The sequence below is a fragment of the Oryzias latipes genome, chromosome 9 (assembly GCF_002234675.1).
Source record: "Oryzias latipes chromosome 9, ASM223467v1".
Classification (NCBI taxonomy): Eukaryota; Metazoa; Chordata; class Actinopteri; order Beloniformes; family Adrianichthyidae; genus Oryzias; species Oryzias latipes.
In genome coordinates this window covers 28,678,497-28,695,679 of record NC_019867.2, presented here as the reverse complement: position 1 = coordinate 28,695,679, position 17,183 = coordinate 28,678,497, and the positions used below count along the sequence as shown (strand labels likewise).

At 43.5% G+C, this 17,183-nt stretch overlaps 1 protein-coding gene across 7 annotated transcripts in view; it reads right to left on the bottom strand.

The window, feature by feature from the left end:
• The window catches only part of wdfy3 (WD repeat and FYVE domain containing 3), a 101,794-nt gene that overhangs the window by 72,017 nt on the left and 12,594 nt on the right, over positions 1–17,183 (bottom strand). For all 7 annotated transcript variants that reach the window (XM_023958796.1, XM_023958790.1, XM_023958792.1 and 4 more), the window contains exons 2-8: positions 6,056–6,266; positions 5,158–5,281; positions 4,501–4,610; positions 3,316–3,525; positions 2,702–2,894; positions 1,395–1,581; positions 1,156–1,322 (exon numbers count right to left, since the gene is read on the bottom strand). In XM_023958796.1, the coding sequence (XP_023814564.1) occupies positions 1,156–1,322; positions 1,395–1,581; positions 2,702–2,894; positions 3,316–3,525; positions 4,501–4,610; positions 5,158–5,281; positions 6,056–6,235 (1,171 nt within the window). In that variant the 5' untranslated portion in view covers positions 6,236–6,266. The remainder of the gene's footprint in view (positions 1–1,155; positions 1,323–1,394; positions 1,582–2,701; positions 2,895–3,315; positions 3,526–4,500; positions 4,611–5,157; positions 5,282–6,055; positions 6,267–17,183) is intronic.

Genomic DNA, 17,183 nt, shown 5'->3' with positions numbered 1-17,183 from the left:
TTTTAATATTTATAAAATATCAGTATTAAAAGTCAAATGAGGTGGATTTCTTAGCTTTTATTTTAAATCTAATTAAAAAACTGAAATATTAATCATGCTGAACATAATACTAATCTAGCTGCAGATGTTTGATAGAGAGTGAAGTTACCCTCAAACGTTAAGAGAAATTAGATGCTAACAAATAAATAAATAAACAAAACGCCCCCTTCATCCTCGTACAGACTAAATATTGTCCGACGTTAAACCGGTCGGTGGCCTGAAAAAGGTTGGAGACCTCCGCTGTAACAAATGCTTTTCTTTGTGATTCAAGGAGAGCTGATTCTCTGGCACCAAGCATGTTGGTGTATTATCTTTAAGTTTTCCGTCTTCTGTCTGTCCTAAACAGTATAAGTAAACTGTTGCAGAGCTCAAGAATATCTTAAGAAAATGTTGAATTTATACAAGTGGGGTTGAATTGAATCAGTCAAGCCATTTCAGAGGCTAAAATCCCCCATCAGATCCCCTTCCTGGTGCTCGACTTCAAGCTAAGGTCAGAGGATGCGGGTTCATCAGAAAAATCTCTTTTCCTTTCAGTAACTGATGCAAAATGGTTTCACTAACTGGTGCGAAAATAATGCAAATATTTGCAAAAAACGGGCCATATGAACTAATCACACTTGACTAAGACACAATGTCCTATCATGCTTTAACGAGGACAAGTTTTTAAATGTGACAAAATGTCACTTGGAATAAGCCGAGTGTGAGGAGGACATAATAAAACTGGTCACAAATGATGAGCGACAGCTCTAACCACTGTCTGCTCGGATCACCAACACCTGGGCTGAACTGCAGCGGCTCCCTGAATGCGAGAACTGCCTTAAAGTCCCTTTGTGAGCCTCATGAGCTCCTCCTGAGAGAAGCTGCTCTGCTTTAAACTGAGAAGCAGTTTTTCTTTAAAGTCTGGTCTATTCTCAAAGTCAGTTCACCCACAAAGCCAGAGGTTTCACTTAACCTTGCGTCCAACTTTCACATGTGTGCATCCACCGACCACTGCAACAGATGATGAGGTCACAGTTGGAGTCATTTCTGTGTAAAGTTGACGTGTGAAGGAGCCTGGCAGCACACAGCTGAGCTCAAACTCCTGCAGCTTCATCTCTGCTGTTTGCATCCACGCACCTTTTCCCGTCGGCTGTGGGAGAACGAATCCAGGAAGCAGGAAGGGCGCTCCGGTTGTCAGACCAGCTGGCTTCAGCTCCGTCACGCCATACGTGCACAGACACGTGACCAGGTTGACGAGGTCTTTCAGTGCATCTTTAGGTTCGTCCTCCTTGCCTTGTTCCAGCCTGGGAACAGAGGAAGAGGCTGTCTGAAGGCTCTGCTCACGGGAGGGCAGGCATTTCAGGAGTCGGCTGTACCTGAGCATGAGGTCACAGAGGAAGGAGTAGCCCTGGCACATCCTGAAGTCATCCAGCAGAGTCTGGGACACGCCGCTGGAGTCTTTGAGGAAGCAGGACAGGCCTGCGAACATCTCCACAATCTCCAGCGGGGAAAGGTCGTCGGACTGCTGCATATTCTGCACACACGTGGCCAGGCATTCCTTCTCTGGAAGGATGGAGGGAGAAGCTGTCAGGAATGTGCAGGTAGGAGCACAAACGGCTTTACAGACGTGGATTTCTGAGAAAAACTTAATGGTTCAAAGGAAACTCTGGAAGGAGCTTCAGCTTTTAGGAGCTGTCACACAGCCTCTACGTCCGTTTTTTGCATTTTGCACAAATGAAATTTCGGTCTTTCATGATACGTGCGTGAAATATGTCATTCATAAGTGTTTCTTGCATTCGTCACTGTGGGATTGGTCTGGACTTTTCATGAATTTGGTTTTTAGCTGTTCAGAAATTTTGGGTCGAGTTGAGAATTACACAATTTACGCGTATTTTACGTTGTTTATACACAACTATCACGTAAATCTTCAGCAATTGTGCGTGATTTTTGCAAGATGCATCAAATATTTGTAGCTTTCCGCGACCGTTCCACGTCTGTTTCATGGACGTTTCATGCACGTACCACTGATGCAGAACGTTTATATAACGTTTATGGCGCACACATCACGTTCAAATTATGCAATTAAGCTCGCGGGAGAGAGAGTAGCTGACGGCTCAGAGCAATGGGGAGGGGAGGAGGGGCGGGGTTGCTTCATGCCAGCAGTCGCGCCCACAATTCAAAGGTGGAATTTTTAATGAACTCCTGCTGCTCTATGTCCTATTATAATAGATAATTAGAATAATTATCTATTATAATACATTAGAAAACCACCGGGAACCAGGGATGCAGGGATTCCTTCAAACCTTGAACTTTGGGTCATGGTTTTGTTTTGGTTTAATAAATGATTTGTGTATTGCAAAACAGCAAGAAAAAACAAGCTAACAAGCAACTCAAAATGAAAAAAAAACTTTCAGTTGGCTTCTTCTAAGCCTGCTGTAATAAAACAATCAATAAATAAACGTACACCTAAATGGACGAGCAACACTTTCCCCATAATTCGGTTCAACAGTGTGGCATACGGTTCCGTTTTAAACCGGGAATTATGGGATCGCCACTGGGAACGCTGGGAAAAGCTCAAAAGATGATCAGAGTGGGTCTTTAAGTAAAACCTGGGATTCTTTAAACCCTGTTTCCTGGGCAGATGAGCAGTCAGTAAGCAGGCGGGAAGTGAAGCGGTCTGTACCGTGAATGTATTTGACCACGTTGACGCTGAGGCCGTGGCGAGAGATGGTGTTGAGGACCTCCCCGGCGCTCCTCCTCCAGGGCAGGTTGTGGGGAGGGCACCAGGAAGTGATGGCACTGAACAGCAGCTGCAGGTCGTCCTTCTGCGCCAGCTCCTCCGCCGGCGACACGAAGGTGCAAAGTTTCACCATGATCTGGGGGGGGGGGGGGGGGGGGGGGGGGGGGGCACAGGACTTAGAGCAGAGCTTCTAACATGACTCAGCTTTAAAATGTGTGAACTCATGACCTTCACCAGGAAGGCAGAATGAAGTTTATGTCTATTTGTGTGCAGTGTTTGCATGTGCAAACATGTGATGGTGTGTCTGTGTGTGTGTGTGTGTGTGAGGGGGGGGGGGGGGGGGGGGGGGGTTGTCATGCTTCCTTTTTTCTATTTACTTCTTTTTAAAAACAAAATCAGCCAAAACAGATTAGACACAGGAGCCTGAGTGGGTTTTGACAGCAGGTGGAATCATCCACAACACCGCCCCGCCAGCTGTGAGGATTGCCCCCCTTCTTCTCACACAGAGGCGGGGGCCAACTGTGCTGTAGCGGTGGTGCCGGCCGCGCCCATCGTACCTGGACAAAGACCTTCTGCAGGAGCGCCCTGCGGTCCGCCAGCGGCAGCTCTGGCTGGGGGTGGCCCTGGCCCGGCGTCTTCTCCTGGGCGGGGGGCTGCTGGGTGGGGCCCTCAGAGGCCTCGGTCATGTGGGGCAGGTCAAAGAACAGGTAGAGGCATTTGACCAAGGTGGAGGGAACGGACATGGTGGTCATGCAGTCCACCGTTTTCTGTGGGCGGAAGCAGGAAGGAACGTTCATGACGGGACGTCAAAATCATCACAGAGACAAAGGGGCGGAGCCACTGCAGTGACCTCAGAGTTTGTGCGCGCAACAGACAAAGAAACCCTTTTTTTATCTCTTTCAAATACGTCTCAAACACATGAAAATACTTTAAAACACTAAGGAAGCTGCAGAGACGTCATCTCCAGCTCATGAAACCCATGTGACCCCGGCCTTGGTTACATTATCTCAGGCATAAAATCAAAATTGTGCTGATGTTCAGGCCCTCCCAGCATTCTCAAACACGGGCATATACGCACACTTATATATGTGCACGTGCTCTAATGAACGCAAAGATGCAACGCATGGATCGACCAGTCCAACGGAACGCACGTGAAGCGTTTCTGCTGTCGGCACGCTGTGCGCTGCAACGCTGTGGACATGACGACTGCCGACACACATTTGTGCTCTCATTCAGGAAAAAAATGACAGAGAAAGTCTTTATTATGCTGTAATCTCACATATTTGTCTAATTTCATCAATTTAGTTCAAAATAATTTGATTTTGATTTGAAATGGTTTATTTCAAACAATCAAAGCCAGAATAAAGCACAAAACAACACAATCAGCAGTTAAACATTCATACAAAGACGTATCTAAATTAATTGACTTATTCGCTTTAAAATCTGCCTTTTGTGGTAAGTCTGTGCATTTGAACACATAAATATGAAAATGTCCAATTATTATTTTACATTATATGATTTTATCCAATTAAAAAAATTATTAAGTGTGTATATATAAATAAATATACTATCCATACACACACTCTCAGAGCAGTTTTTGTGGCAGCTTGTTGTCAAAGTAGCTCGCATCCTGACAAAGTGTAGACACCACACACAAACAGATGCACGTACCCACACACAGACACACACACACACAGACACACACACACACACAGGGTGTGTAGAAGAGCGTGTCTTCCGACCTGTCCAGATGAAGCCAGCAGGTTGATGGTGCTCAGAAGCATCCAGCCTCGACTCGTCTCCTCGCTCTGGTTCACCTCCAAGAACTGGACTATGGCTCGACTAGCAGCTTCTGCAGACACACACACACACACACACAAACACACAAAATAGGAGTTCTGGTTCCTTCTTGTCTGTTTCACGCATCTCATCTACATGCAAACATGTTGAAATGATTACAAATTTGTCCTGAACCATTTGCGTGACACCATGTCCACACACATTTGAAGCAGCAGCAGCTGCTCACACTGAACTGAAGCTGCCGGCTGAATAATGGAGTCATCTGACTCAGCTCGGAGCTCAAAGGCCCGGATGCCGGCCGGGGAGGGCCGCCGAAGCTCGTCAGAAGCTCAGGCCGGGAGGCAGGATGAAGAGGAAACATTAAAGCATTAGCACGGTTTCAAGCGTTGAGTGTCCTGCCTGGGATGAAGCAGCAGAAGCTTAAAGAGGCGCTACAGTCTGCTGGATCAGCAGGACCCCCTCCCTCTGCTGACTTCAAATCACCTGCTATGGATCATTTTGGCTCTCAGATCCTGTAGCGGTTGTGCTGGTTCTCCATCTGAGGTTCTATCCGACCATTTTGACCTGCTTACCTCTTCAGATCTGGATCTGAGGCTCACCTGTGGACTTGTTGGAGGCTCTCCTTCTGATCTCGGTGACCATGAGGCGAGAGACCTGGGTGGTGAACTGCAGCAGGTCTGAGAACTTCTCCGTCATGCTGCTGGGGGGAGCGTTCCCGAACACCTGCAGCATTCAGACACATTTTAGAGAACACACAGCAGAAAGACCAACTGAACCTTTAAAAGACTTTATACCGAAACCCATATCTGCTTAATAAAAAAATAATTGTTATCTGTGAAAGGCATAAAGAGCACACCAATAATATTATTTTGGAAAAATTAGCAGGACGTTAAAAACAAAACACATTCATGACAAGTTCTTAATCATTGCAGTAAAGAAGATTCAAATGAGAGGACATTTTCGTGTGATATCTGTGCAGAAAACTTTCAAACAACACAGTTTTCCAGTTAAAGTGTTATGTTGTACTTCACTTTACAGTTCCATTTTTCATTTATTCCAAACACCAAAGTGGCTGCACCCTGCAGTAGGAAGGTATCCGTCTCATAATCACCTTTTTTCTTACATTCTTATTCATTTATTTCTTTTGCACATTGTGTTTGTTGTCGCCGTCATGCTTTTTTCAATCTTGTCAACGCTTTTGGATGGGTGACATCACACTCATTCAGTCCACTTCTCACATACAGTCATGGCTGTAGCTCAGTCGGCTTTAGAGTAAAGACTTTTTCAGACGGCAAAGGGTTTGTCTAAACGGGCGCCAGCATCCTCTACGTCTGCATCAACTGCACTGTGATGGGAGGGGGGGGTGTCTGGTGCTTGGGTTTGCTATGTGGAAGTTTAAACTTGAACTTGCGCTGATTTTTTTTTTTTATTTTTTATGGGGAAGCAGAAGTGAGAGTGATATCACAGCCTCCCATCTCCAGCATGGATGGGACTTACCCTGTTAAAAACAGGAAGCATCATGTAGAGCTTCTCCTCCTGCTCCTTCTGGGTCATGTGGCGAGGAGGGTGGCACAGCTCGGAGAAGAGGCGCCGCAGGTGCATGAGGCCGAGCGCGTTGTCCTGGGGGCTGCACTCGTCCTGCCTGGGCCGCCCCATGATCCTTTTCACCATGTTCATCTTGAGCGGCTTTGTCAGGGCAAAGGCAGCCCTGCAGACGACAGAGAGATCCCTCAATTTCTAAATCCTCCTTTTCAGCTAAAGTCTAAAACATGACAACTCCTCCCCAGACAAACCCCTGAGTCATGAATCCAGATCAGCTCTGATTGAAGCAGTTCCACATGAAAGCAGAGACAGAAACATGAGAATCTGCCTCAGCTGCTTTTCTGGGTTGCGGTGTGACTGAAGGGCAGCCAGTTTGTTGACCGGCATGTAAGAGTGCGTGTGTTTGAGCAAACAAGGCAGCAGAACGCCTTTCAAACGCCTGTGAATATGTAAGCAGGGGATTCCGTTGCTGCGGAACACAGAGGAAGTGCGGCGCTCACTGACATGCAGGTGATGCGGCGTTTTCAGGTTTCAGAAAACAACTGAGATACATCAGGAGAGACGAGAGGAAGTTTGAACATTAAAGCTGCTCACGTGACTTCATAACATGACCAGGACTTGCTTACATGACAAAGTGACAGGTTACTTCAATTCACTTGTATCATGTGGATTTTATTGTAAATAAACATGTTGAAGTCCCACTCTGAGCATTTTTTTTATCTATTTCCAAAGCCTTCCCAGTCGTCTTTTTATTACATTTATGCCGTTTTTAGCAAAAATCAAAAAAATATGTAGCATTTTCTGGGACATAGTTGCTGCAGAGCGACAGTAGTTCGTTAGTAATTCACTACTGAGTTGTGGGCGGGACCACTGGCATGGAGCAACCCCCCCCCTTCCTCTTAGTTCTCTGCTAGCTCACAGTCCCTCACACCCCCAACCTAACATACCAGTTAAAACAAAAATGGCGAGCAATATCCGAGTTATTCAGCCGTACAAATCTGATCCAGATTCCAGCTCAGACGAGGAAAACAAAGACGTTCACCGATCTATTTGTCTGACAGTGGATGCATCAGAATGGAACAGGGGAGCTACAAGCTTTTTTCAAACTTTATTTTTTTCGTCTGCTCCTGATTCACAGGGATCTAGATAAATAAATATTCAGGAATGTCATTTTGACTTTAATTTTCCTTCTATATGTCCTCCATCATGAGAAAAATGCAAAACGACGTGTTAAAAACATCAAAAGCTCTCATTTCTCATTTCAAATGGGAATGTGCTCGTCCTCCAGCAGCTGGAGCAGATGAGTCTTAACCTGGGTCTGAGCATCAACACGGAGTCAGCATATCCTCCACATAAAGCTGACATTCCACTTGAAGTGACGGCTGGATTTGAGCTGCAAACATCTGCTGCTCACGCCTGCAGGAGGCAGATAGCAGACAGACGGGAGCTGGTAGACGGACATAAACACATTCACATGCGGGGCTAATATCGCGGCTTCTGTTAGGTTGAATCAAGGGGGATTTTTATCTGTTTCACATGCACAGTTTTTGAAATGGTAGTGATGCCACAGCTCTCAGAGCCTCTTATAGACATTCAAGACGATCGCCATGTTTCGCAGAAACCAGACTTTCCATCGGGGCTTCGCTGCAGCTGAAGGCTGGAAGTGAACAAACTCCCTGCAGAATCCCAGCAGGACTCTGAGGATCAGCAGATGGACGGAAAAAACAAAACCTGGAGCAGAAGGAGCACATTCTGAAAACAGGAATGGGCGGGACAAAGTCCTTCTGGGTCCACTCTTTGGTGTATCCCACCTCATGCTGAAGATCAGCACCTTTAAAATCGAAAGGAGAGATTTTTTTTTAACATTATCATTTAACTGTAAATTTAGGATCAGAATTGTGTTCAACAAGTGAGTTTGAAAAATGAGTTTTGATTCTGCAAACACTTCTCACATCTCACATGGGACAATCAAGAGCACAGCATGTTTATGTCAAGACTAATTTATTCCAGAGACAGAGATCAGTGCTATTTCCCACATGACCCATTTTTCAAGCGGTGATACCTGCAGGCTGGTCTTTTACACATTTCTCATTTGCATCTTCCTCGTGTCCGTTTTTGTGCCGCCTCTGCTTGGAACTCCATCCAAACTGAACTGAAATGTTGGCTTTTGTTCCTTTTAGTTCACTTTAGCCTTACTGAAATAATGACAACTCCATCAAGAGGTACGAGTTAAAGAAGGAAGGAGGAAGAAGAAGAAACACAGCCCTTCCTCTTTTCTGGCATCTCTTTATAGACGAAAAAGAGTTTTAAAAAAAGCTGCTAGATCAAAGATTTTTATTAACCAGCCTATTTTCTGTAGAGCACATTTTCAAGCAGTTAAATATACAATTGAAAAGGGCATTTTTGGTTGATATGGAATGACTCATGAGAGCCACAGAAGCATGTGATCCTGAACGCTGGGCCGTCTGCTGATCAGGATGCAGCGTCAGGAGAATCAGCAGAAAAAGCCAGACGGTATCTGCCTGCTGAAACGGAAAACTCCGGCTGAACCACAAGCATGTTTGTTGAGTGGAGTCCACCAAAGACAGTTCCTCTGATTCCAAACAAGCAACGATGGAGAAACCTTCTTCAGACATGAGGGCTGGTCTGGAAGAATGTTCACACAGTGAGACCAAAAGAAATGGGAAGAACTACTTCAACTATCAACTAGAAAAGTCACAGAGAGGAGGTCAATATTGGAAATGACTGATCTGATGGATGTGCATTTAGACACTGCGGTTTTAACAGAAAAATGATGAAAACAAAAACAAACCTAAAACGTGTTTTTTGCCGTGACCCAGGGAATGAATCCCCCTCAAAGCTGCAAAAGTGCTTAAATCCAGCGTCTATTTTGGGCCGGTAATGTATCCTGGGCACAGATCAAAGCCAGCATTTATTCCTGAACAATGCTGACTGTGAGCAGTGCTGTAAGGGGCTCTGTGTAACAGAAAATCACTGAAGCACCAGAGAGCGCTGGGAGAACGGCAGGGTCGGAGCACAGCAGGGTCAGGACCACAAACTGGGGCAAACACATGTCACACCATTCAGCATAGGGCCGAGCTGGGACATCAACAATTGTAGCTCAAATCCAACTACTAGGTGAGTAGTGAGGTCTGACTGTAGGACACATTCTACTTTTTAGTGATGATTTTATACATAGACGTCATTGGACCTTCAACATCCAATCCAACGCCGTTCCTTAGCAGAAACACTTGTTCGGTAGAAACATTCTGGTAGTTTTTCAAAGTTCAACCCATATCCTATACTCTGTTGCTCATCCTACAGTGCATGTTTCCTACAAACTTGTTTCATTTTAATGAAATACACTGGTTTTCCAACAGAGCTAAACATACTGCTGAGAACAAATAGTCTATCAAACATGCTTTCTCATTTGGATGTAGCCTTAGCTGTAAATTAAAGTGAGATTTCACAAAACAAAGCATTAAAGTGTGCTTAAACTGACTCCTAACAGATGGGAGCAAGCCAAAAGAATGAAAATGATGAAGGCCACTCTCTAGGGACTGTGGACAACACTATTCTACAGAACAATCTGGGAGGTAACCACAAACCTCTGGATAAGAATAGTTTAAATCAAATCACATCAGATACCAAGTAGCAAAATTCAAACTGGAGTCAACTTTGTTAAGCAACATAACTAAAGGCCATGTCACACAGCCACTACCTACACTCTGTGCACACTGCATAGAGGAAACTTGTAAAAAGAAAAAGGGAAAGAAGTTATGGTCTTTACATGAAATTCTTACAGATGTATCAGGAATCAATCACGTTAAGAAGGGAGAAGTATGAATAAACCAAGCAAAGAACACGTAAATCAACGTAGAACATGAACCGAGTGTGATTATTGCACTGTTTATATGAAGTTCATTAGGGATTCGTGTAGGGCTGAAACGATTCCTCGAGTTACTCAATTACAAAAATTCCTCGAGGCAAAAACTCTGCCTCGAAGCCTCGTTAAATTCCTATGACGCGCACTATACGTACGTATAAAAGAGCTCCATCTGATTGGTCAACAATGTGAAGGCGTCCATCTCATTGGTAAAATGCATTAAGGGATTTATTTGATTTGTTAAATAATTCATACTGCCATCAAATTCTTTTAGCACATTTGAGGTTAGTCCTTATCTCAATTTCCGCCGTATTTTGCGATATGGGTATTGCGAAGTTTGATATCACAATAAAGATAAATGTGCGATTTATTGTGCAGGCCTAGAAAAAACTCTTTAAATGTAAATTGCAGCCTCCATTAAAGCAAGTCGTTACAAGCAACCATAATATTTTCCTCACATCTCAGGCCAATGAATGGGTGAGGAGATTGTTGTGTCTGTGTCAAACTAAATTGAACCGTTTTAAGGCCCGTTCACACCGGGACGAATTTCGCCGGCGATTTTCGCCGACGTTTAACGCCTCGTGACTAAACAAAGGGCACCAATGTGAGTGTGCACACCGACGCGAAAAAACGCCACGCGTCAAAGCGTCCAAAAAAAAAAACACCTCGGGTTCGTTCTTTTTTTTCGACGCGTCGCGTCGAAATCTATTCGACCAATGAGAATGCCGCTTTTGCACACGTGTCTGGAGCTTCTGAAGTTACAGTAAAACACAACTTGGGGGCGCTCAAACACAAAACTGCCTTGCTGAGCACACATACCAGCGAAGAAGATAGACGTCAAGTAGCATCTACACTGCCTGCGAAGAAATAATGACGGACATTCTAAAATATCCCCGAACGCTTGAAATATTCATGTTTTCTTTTTATTATTCTGACTAGCGCGTAAATACTTGCTCTCTTCTTCTGAGTGAAAAGCGACTTTAAGAAGCCTAAAGTTGCGCAGCGCCACCTTGTGTACAGGGGTATTTCTGTTTACATTAAGCGCCATCTAATGTCAGGGAATGAAATTGCATGTTCGCTCGGCTCATCGTCAGCGAAAATCGCCTGGGTGTAAACACAAAAAACGTGGCGAAAAACGCAGGCGAATAACGCCTGGCGAATATTCGTCCCGGTGTGTACGGGCCTTTACACGGACCATTTATTCACACGGACCTTTTGAATTTAGTTGGCGCGATGGCGGAGAATAGATCTATAAATAAACGGCAGAAATTGTCTAAAGTGTGGGATCATTACACACTTAATAAAGAAGAGAACAAGGTGCAGTGTCTCTACTGCAAAAATAGAGCTGGCATACCACAGGGCGCCGGACCCGCGCGGGCCGCCGGCAGCGAACGAGGGGCGGGGTCAGCCGCTCCGCGCCCCCTCCGTGGCGACCAGAGAGCCCCTAGCTGCGGTTTTCAGGCGACCGGGCCTGCTATGAACACTCTAAATTTTTCAAAGTAAACGCTTCGGACCCCGCGGGACACTCAGCTAAGAGCATCGAGGGGGCGCGGAGAGGCAGGGGCTGGGACAGGCGGTAGCTCGCCTTTCGGCGGACCGCGAAGCTTCTTTAAGCATTGCAAAAATAACAAAAGCATTATTTTTACATGAAATATAAACAATGATAATGATCAAATATGTTTTTCTGATTCTTTTATTTTTAATGGCCTTCCACTTTGGTGTTGTGCCACCCTTTCAAAGTCTTCTGTCCCGTCCCCCCCATCCAGCACTTCTCAAGACCAACTTAAGAACACCAAAAGTAACATTTGCATCATAGGGGATCTTTAAAATCAAATGCTTGTTCATTTTACAATCACATTATTTTTGTTATGCATTATTTGTTTTGGTTGTTCAAAAACACACACAAATCGTTTTATCCGATTACTCGATTAATCGATCGATTAAGTGCTAGATTAATCGATTACAAAAAGAATCGATAGCTGCAGCCCTAGATTCGTGCATGAATGACATAATTTGAATGTCATATGTGCGACATAATAGTTATACATTAGTGGTACCTGAGAAAAGTCTGATAGACATACAGTACAGACCCAACGTTTGGACACACCTTCTCATTAAAAGAGTTTTCTTTATTTTCATGACTACGAAAATTGTAGAGTCACACTGAAGGCATCAAAGCTGTGAATTTACACGTAGAATTATATAAATAACAAAAAAGTGTGAAACAACTGAAAATATGTCATACTGCAGGTTCTTCGTAGTAGTCACCTTTTGATTTGATTACTGCTTTGCACACTCTAGGCATTCTCTTGATGAGCTTTCAAGAGGCAGTCACCTGAAAGGGTCTTCCAACACTTCACAGATGTGCCCTGTCAGGTTTAATAAGTGGGATTTCTTGCCTTATAAATGGGGTTGGGGCCATCAGTTGTGGATACACAGCTTTTTTATAGCAAGAAAAAAGCTGCTAAGTAGGTTAGCGCCAGGTCATCTGGCGCAGCACCCCATCAGTCTCCTTCTAGGTCAAATAGCCCTTACACAGCCTGGAGGTGTGTTTGGGGTCATTGTCCTGTTGAAAAATAAATGATAATCCAACTGAACGTAAACCGGATGGAATAGCCTGAAAGATGCTGTGGTAGCCATGCTGGTTCAGTATGCCTTCAGTTTGGAATAAATCCCCAACAGTGTCACCAGCAAAGCACCCCCACACCATCACACCTCCTCCTCCATGCTTCACGGTGGGAACCCGGCATGTAAAGTCCATCCGTTCACCTTTTCAGCGTCGCACAAAGACAAAAGCACAGATGTCCACTGGTCTAATGTCCATTCCTTGTGTTCTTTAGCCCAAACAAGTCTCTTCTGCTTGTTGCCTTTCTTTAGCAGTGGTTACAACACTGTTACAGTCTCCTTGTAACAGTTGTTGTAGAGATGTGTCTGCTGCTAGAACTCTTTGTGACATTGACCTGCTCTCTAACCTGAGCTACTGTTAACCTGCCATTTCTGAGGCCGGTGACTCGGATGAACTTATCTCCTGCAGCAGAGGTGACTCTTGGTCTTCCTTTCCTGGGGCGGTCCGCATGTGAACCAGTTTCTCTGTAGCGCTTGATGGCTTTTGTGACTGCACTTGGGGACACTTTCAAAGTTTTCCCAATTTTTCGGACTGACTGACCTTCATTTCTTAAAGTAATGATGGCCACTCGTTTTTCTGTACTTACCTGCTTTTTTCTTGCCATAATACAAATTCTAACAGTCCATTCAGTAGGACTATAGGCTGTGTGTCCACCTGACTTCTGTACAACACAACTGATGGTCCTAACCCCATTTATAAGGCCAGAAATCATACTTATTAAACCTGACAGGGCACACCTGTGAAATGAAAAACATTTCAGGTGACTACCTCTGGAATGCCAAGAGTGTGCAAAGCAGTAATCAAAGCAAAAGGTGGCTACTATGAAGAATCTACAATATGACATATTTTCAGTTGTTTCACACTTTTTTGTTATGTATATAATTCCACATGTGTTAATTCACAGCTTTGATGCCTTCAGTGTGAATCTACAATTTTTATAGTCATAAAAATAAAGAAAACTCTTTGAATGAGAAGGCGTGTCCAACCGTTTGGTCTGTACTGTAGTTAAACAAAAACATGCCAAAGGAATAAAATGTTAAACTCTGGCTCTGATGTTGTAAACAGTAAAATTATCTCTATGTAACGTCAAACTGAAAGATGTCATGGTTCAAAAAACAAGACAAATAACCAGTACTTTGGCCATTCAGGGCTCTCTAGTGTAACCAGTTTGGTTACACATGCAGCTTAATTCCTTAATGATGCAACCATAAATGCAAAACCATCTGAAAATCTAAACACAGAGCCATCAACCCCCCAGGTTGTGTCAAGCCCCGGTCTGGAGACAGCATCAAGGTCGAGCTACTTGCAGTTGAGCTCACCAAAATTTAAAAAGAAGAAAGTTTATACATTTTGAAGCTAACAGCTAGAGCAGTTCTCTGGCTTAAATCCAACAAAGCCCAATACCCTGTGTCTATTGTGAAGGCTGAGGGAAGGCCATGGCTGGCCAAGCTGCATTTGTGACTGGCTGTGGTAGGTTTTGAATTGAAGTGCTGAAAAAGGACAATGCATCCATTAAACACATTTCATGCAGCAATCAGTGCACTGGGAAAGTTACCCCTCTCCCCAATTGTCTTTAGGCAGCAACAAACAGAGCATCAGATGATGATCAAATTTAGACTTCCAGACAACACTGCAGAAGAAGTTCCTCTCACCAAGTTTAAGCCTAAAATAACTTTTAACATGAACTCAGAGTGGTGTTATACACCACTGGTGAACTCAGAGGTAATGGTTGCATGACCCATCCCGAGCGGGAAATGGTAAGCGTTTCTGGCCAAAAATGAAGCAGCAGCAAAAAAAGGGGGTCAAATGGAAATAGCCATCTATCTCTACAATTATCTAACTCACGATCTGTATGGTTAATGCAACAAGCAGATGATACCACTGAAAGGAGATGTTGCTGCTCCTAAGGTTAAATAAAATAATGGATGTAACAATCAAATCCTGACAGAATGTAGCTACCTATCTCATAAAGACACATCAGATATTATTATTATTTACCAAGAACACCATGTATTTGTTCTTACAAAAGGAGAAAGGGCTTGAGAGTCTGACACAACCAAGGCTGTCAAATGCTTCAATATTTCTAACCATGATAGCTGACCTGAGAAACAAGAGGACTTGATGGACCATGGTACTGATGGATGACCTTGCATTTCTCTTATCCACAGATCAGAGAAAGTAGCTGGTGGGTTACTAAAATAATGTACATGCTGGTGGTAGATAGTTTGTTTTTGAGAGCACTGTTTGGTAGTAATCTACAGAGCTGGTGCAGACAATGAGCTTGCAAAAGAAGTTCAGGTGTGGGTGTTATTGTCAGGATGTTCCAAGACAAAACTGACCTCAGCCCTTGGGCGTTCATGGTGACCAAAGTACAAAACAAAGTAGACTCCTTTAATACACAACACTAAATCCGTTGAATATATCTTTTCCAGAATATTCTGCACCTGACTCATCTGCAGTTTGTGAGAGAGGGTTCTCTGCATAGCAGAAGATCAAATCAGGCACTAGAGCATCCCTTCAGTCAGACACAGAGGAAGATCCGTGTCAGGATCAGTGGCGAGGACCAGAGTCTTGAATATCTTGATGCTCAAGAGAGTGTGTTAAAACGGGTTAGCCCAGGCCAAAGACCAAGAGGGCCAAAGTGCAGGAGCTGGACATCTGAGCTTTATGGAAGTGCTGCAGAAGATTAGACATCCAGCTGTAAAATGTTCTGCTTGAAGCCTTTTTAAAAACCTGAATTTTTATTTAACTTTCTATTTTAATTAATTTCCCTTAGGTTGGAATTTCAGCTTAGTGAAGGAAGTTTAACACAAACACTTTTTGAAAATAAACTTTTTGGTAGAAGGGTGCTCAGAATTAAAAAAAAACGTTCAACAGATTACCAGTAGTTAGTTAATCATTTTCAAGTCCAAAACATCTTTATGGACAGGTATTTAAAAAGAAAATGACCGTGAAAAACATCATTTTCATTGGATTGGGTCTTTAAAGGGTCTATATCATGCTTTCCTTAAGCCTTTCAAAGAAACTATATCCATATATGTAATAATATTTTACCTTTGGCACACTAAAGAACAATTTTTAAATGAAATATAAGTTCATTTTCGCAGCTACCCGGAAGTTAGACAACTCGATCTCTGAGGTTCCGCCGTTCAGTCCTTGTGGGTGCCGCCCATTTCATGACGTCATCCAAGAGCCGACCTCGGCAGCGTGTCTGCGTTTTGCCCACGAAACAAATAACATTCAAACTTTTGCAAAGAGGAATGCGCATATTGTGCATATAAAATGCAAGCGTTTAGCCGATCACCGCTAGCTCCACAGAAAGTGTGTGTGCGTCTTAGAGTGGGGGCGGAGCTAACAGCGCAGACTCTTTCCGGAAGGGGCTGTCACTTACTTTTAACTACGTCACAATGTGAGAACCCGCACATTTTTATGGATCGGGCAGGGAGAGCAGGTTAGAGGAATCCTTAGAAATGCATGAACAGATGTTTTTAGTGAGGAATGAAGATTATAGCACGTTTAAAAGCTCAAAAAGTTGATTCTGCATGATATAGGCCTTTAATATAGTAAAATAATACAGTTTTTAAAGAACCACTATGGGTCATATTTAAACAGCTTGTTTATATATGTTAAATGCTACAAAGATGCAATAGCAGCAGCAAAAGCAGCAAAAGCTTTCACCCACTGGAGGCAATTTCTTTCTAGAAATTGACCCGTGGAAGCTGGAAGCATACAAAATGATCAATCAAGTTTACGAAAAGATGGCATGAAACGCAAGTATACAAGTAATCAGAGCTGTAGTATGACTTGCACATGCCCTACTTAAAGTATAAACTGCATCATTTTTTTTTTTGAACCAAAGAAAATGAGTCAGTTGCATGAAGGCAACGCCAGCTTCTGTGAAACAGGAAAGCGAGCCTGCTTTCTGCCTCCACCAGGCTTTTTCAAAGCTCTCTCTTCAAGCAGACACCTCCTTCAATGAATGTCTCAGTGAGTTTGCTCCAGCTCCTGGGAGATGAAGGCAGCCAGTGCCCTGGAAAAGCCCAAAGTCTGTGTGCTTGTTCCTTTGGAGAAAGTGACGCAATCCCTGAAGCGTCTCCTGTCTGAGTTTTCAAGCTGACAGCAGTTTAAGAAAAACAAAAGCTTTTTCAACAGAAAGCTACTTCAGAAAAAGTTTAAAGGCTATTCACATGAACTTTACACCCAACCTGGACACTTTACATTCAGAGGCTTTACTTTGGATCTAGAAAAGCCTTTTTAATATTTGATTTGTGCTTTTATTTTTATCCAAACCCTAATTTACTTGGTGTGTTTTTGTATTATAAAGCCAAACGACAGACCATTTACTGATAGAGGATTGTAGCATAAAATGTATTGCAGTCAAAACAGTCAAAAACATAGTTTGAGTACATCATTCAAGTAATGTTAAACTTACTTTTGGGGCATCTGGGATTTTTCAAACTTCAAAAACGAGGAAAATGACAATAATTATGAGGCACGTTTGTTTTTTGACTTGCAGCGGAGCAGTAAGAGTCCTGGGTTTAATGATTGAAGAGAAAAACAGAAAAGAAATG